At 33.8% G+C, this 3,280-nt stretch overlaps 1 protein-coding gene across 1 annotated transcript; it reads right to left on the bottom strand.

Moving 5' to 3' along the window:
- Positions 1 to 1,279: 1,279 nt before the first annotated feature.
- LOC112294494 (histone H2B.11) lies at positions 1,280 to 2,721 on the bottom strand. Its single transcript, XM_024544986.3, has 2 exons — positions 2,433 to 2,721; positions 1,280 to 2,302 (listed from the first exon to the last, which is right to left on the bottom strand). Exons 1-2 carry the CDS (start codon positions 2,607 to 2,609, stop codon positions 2,069 to 2,071), a joined length of 411 nt encoding a protein of 136 aa, XP_024400754.1. The 5' UTR covers positions 2,610 to 2,721; the 3' UTR covers positions 1,280 to 2,068.
- Between the last annotated feature and the right edge of the window lie 559 nt (positions 2,722 to 3,280).

Raw genomic sequence — 3,280 nt, forward strand, 5'->3', positions numbered from 1 at the left:
CTTGATTGCATTTTTTTAAATAATGTAAAAGGTAAAAATTATTAACTTATTATCACAACAATAGTATCTTTAAGACAAAGCATATAATTAAATAAAACCAAGAAAAATTATAATTGGTTATTATATAATATATAATATATATTAATAGATAATATTTATAATATATATTAGATAATATATATTAACTATTTAGAAATAAATAGAATATTAATAGATAAACAAATGATTGTAAAATGCAAACAAAGTACAAATAGAGACCTTTATAAAAAAATATCTTTAATTATAAATAAATAAATAACAAATGTAAGAAGTTTCAATTCAAATACTAGTTATTCCATAAATTATGAAATTAAATCCTATTGTATTTGAAGTAACAAAGATATTAGACAAAGATACACAAAGTAAGTAATAATTGTAATGAATAAGACCAATTAGCTCAAAGAATAGTTCCAAAGGTACAAAGATATGTTTGAAGATCTTAAAGAAAGTAATAGATGTTTTATTATAATGAGAAGATTAAGCTTTATGTCATATTAAAAAATACAAATTAAAAAATAATATAAAAATAGAAGCTATACATCAAATTTAATTGCATTAAAGAACTATGTTACAAATAATATGATCAATGGAAGTAAGTCAAAGAAAGAATTTAAATAAAATAAAATAAAATAAAATAATCGACCAAGATTAAATTAAGATAGTAGAAATAACATAACACCTAAAGAAGTTGATTACATTAAGAAATGAGATAATTTTTGTAATCATATTAAAATATTAGAGCATAAATTACATACTTTATTTTTACGACATTAGAATTAAGATGAAAACAATAATATGTTGCAATTAACGAATAGAAGATAATTTAGTTGAACTTATCTAATTTTGCACTTCAATAAAAGTATTCAAAGGAAAAAAAAAATACCAAATCGAAAAATAAAACAATGTTTTTATAAATAGACAATGTATTAAACAAATAGATTCACATTTATAAAATTCTTGGATTTCTATTAAATTAAGGAAGTGAATAACGGAAGCAAGATAGTTATACTTGTTAATATTAGATACTACTTAACTATTAAATAAAATTAGATTGATCTCCTGTGCACTCACTCTCAGCCATGTCAGGACTCAAGGATTTAGAAGATGCTTCTATTAATGTCAAGAGTGTTTTAAGATTTATCGAAGAGTCAACTAAGTAGCATATAAGAAGTTATTTGAGGAGAATGTTAAATAGACCCAAGATTTTACTAAAGTAACCTATCCATCTTAACCATCATGAACAGAATAGAAAAATAACGTCTTAATTACTCTACTAATACAAAACCAACCACAGGCAACCACATTCATGATAGTTACCATATTCTTCATTTAGTATCATTACTTGAAACATATCTGCTAGCGAATGATACAGAGCCACTACCAACAAACCCAGCATATCAGTTGTACGTAGCAAATCAAGCAGAAGTAAGAAGTTACAAAGCATTCAGCTGACTACAGAGTGTCTGACACACTTCTTCGAATGCTTCCAGCTGAAGCAGGTACTTATTCTCTCACCTCCATTTTGAAGATACATGAGATTACCTGGCATTGTAAAGAACCCACCGGCTTCAGCAACCGCACATCAGCCACGTCAATTAGGTGTACACATGGGCCATTTCAAATATGAAATCTGATCCTGTGGATCTATAATTCCACATACTCCCGAGTCTACCATGGGCGCACTTCTGAGTTACGATGCCATTGAACCCTAAAAATCCTGAACTCGCAATCAGTTCCGACCCCGCATTCATCAATCGAGCACACATAAACTGTAAATTGCAGAACGTTGGTACTCCTCACCCGCAATCAAGACAGCAAAGACACTGTAACCTCAGTCCGAACAAGCACACAGGTCGCGATCCGCAACACGTGTTCCATATCTAGAAACGAGGTAGACTGCTCTGACCACCATCAGAGCCAATAGATCATCGTCCCAATCGAACAAAGCGCGTTGAGGATGATGTTTTCAACTCAAAAGATGGTGTTTAATAACACCATGTTGATATGGATAAAGCCGAGCTGGAAGATTTTATGCGCTCGTGAACTTCGTCACAGCCTTGGTCCCCTCAGATACAGCATGCTTCGCCAACTCACCCGGCAGAATCAGACGCACAGCAGTCTGAATCTCACGAGAGGTGATGGTCGGCTTCTTGTTGTAGCGGGCTAGGCGTGCGGCCTCCTGTGCTAACTTCTCAAAAATATCATTAATGAACGAGTTCATGATGCCCATCGCCTTCGAGGATATACCAGTATCGGGATGCACCTTCAAACCAGAGACACAACGAAATCCACAATTAGCATCCTAATGACAAACACGTCAACGGAAGTAGACAAAGAGACACTAAGCAAATAATCTGATTGCAAACGATCTGACAGACAAAACCTTCACTCACCTGTTTAAGAACTTTATAGATGTAGATCTTGTAAGTCTCAATGCTCTTCTTCGACTTCTTCTTCTTGGCATCACCCTTGATGTCAGCCTTGATCTTCTTCTCAGCCTTCTTCACCACCGGCTTCTTCTCGGCCTTGGATTTGCCGGCCTTCTGCTCCTCTCCTGTCTTGGGAGCCATTCTAAACACGCAACGAAGACAGTAAGCAAATCGACAGGAGTAAAAGACCTATAAGGAAGAATAAAATGAGCGAGGTCTAGAAGGACGACGTTGCAAGAGAGAGAGATAGACAGATTGCAATAAGGAACTATGAGAATTTTCTCTACGTGTTTATACTTACAATCCTAGGGTTTGAAGGAGCCAATGGGTGTGTTTATTTTCGCGGCTAGCATTGAGGATGTGGACCGTAGGATCTAATCGCAGATGAAAAATTTGAATATCATTTTGGCGCCAGCCATCGAGGTTTCACCCCGCGCATTCTTGCTGGAAGATCGTGATGCGATGCCAAAGAGTTTGTCACCTCGACAATGGAATCAAGCCCCCGCTTCACAATAAGCTTGCCGCCCTTTTCCATTCTGAACCCTGTTGTAGCTTCACTATGGTATAGTCAAAAAAGTTAAAAAGTTACTTTTTGGAATTAGTCCGAAATACAACCATTTAGTTGAACGGATGTATGTTTAGTATAACCACAACACACGTGACTTCTATACAATAAAAACAACACTAACAAACAATGAAAAGTATATGTTGTATTAAGTAAACAATATATATATATATATATATATATATATATATAATATAATATGAAAATATTCTCTTTTTATTAATACACTTGTTGTAAAAAATTGTAC

This window comes from Physcomitrium patens, chromosome 17 (genome assembly GCF_059467195.1).
Source record: "Physcomitrium patens ecotype Gransden chromosome 17, ASM5946719v1, whole genome shotgun sequence".
Lineage (NCBI taxonomy): Eukaryota > Viridiplantae > Streptophyta > Bryopsida > Funariales > Funariaceae > Physcomitrium > Physcomitrium patens.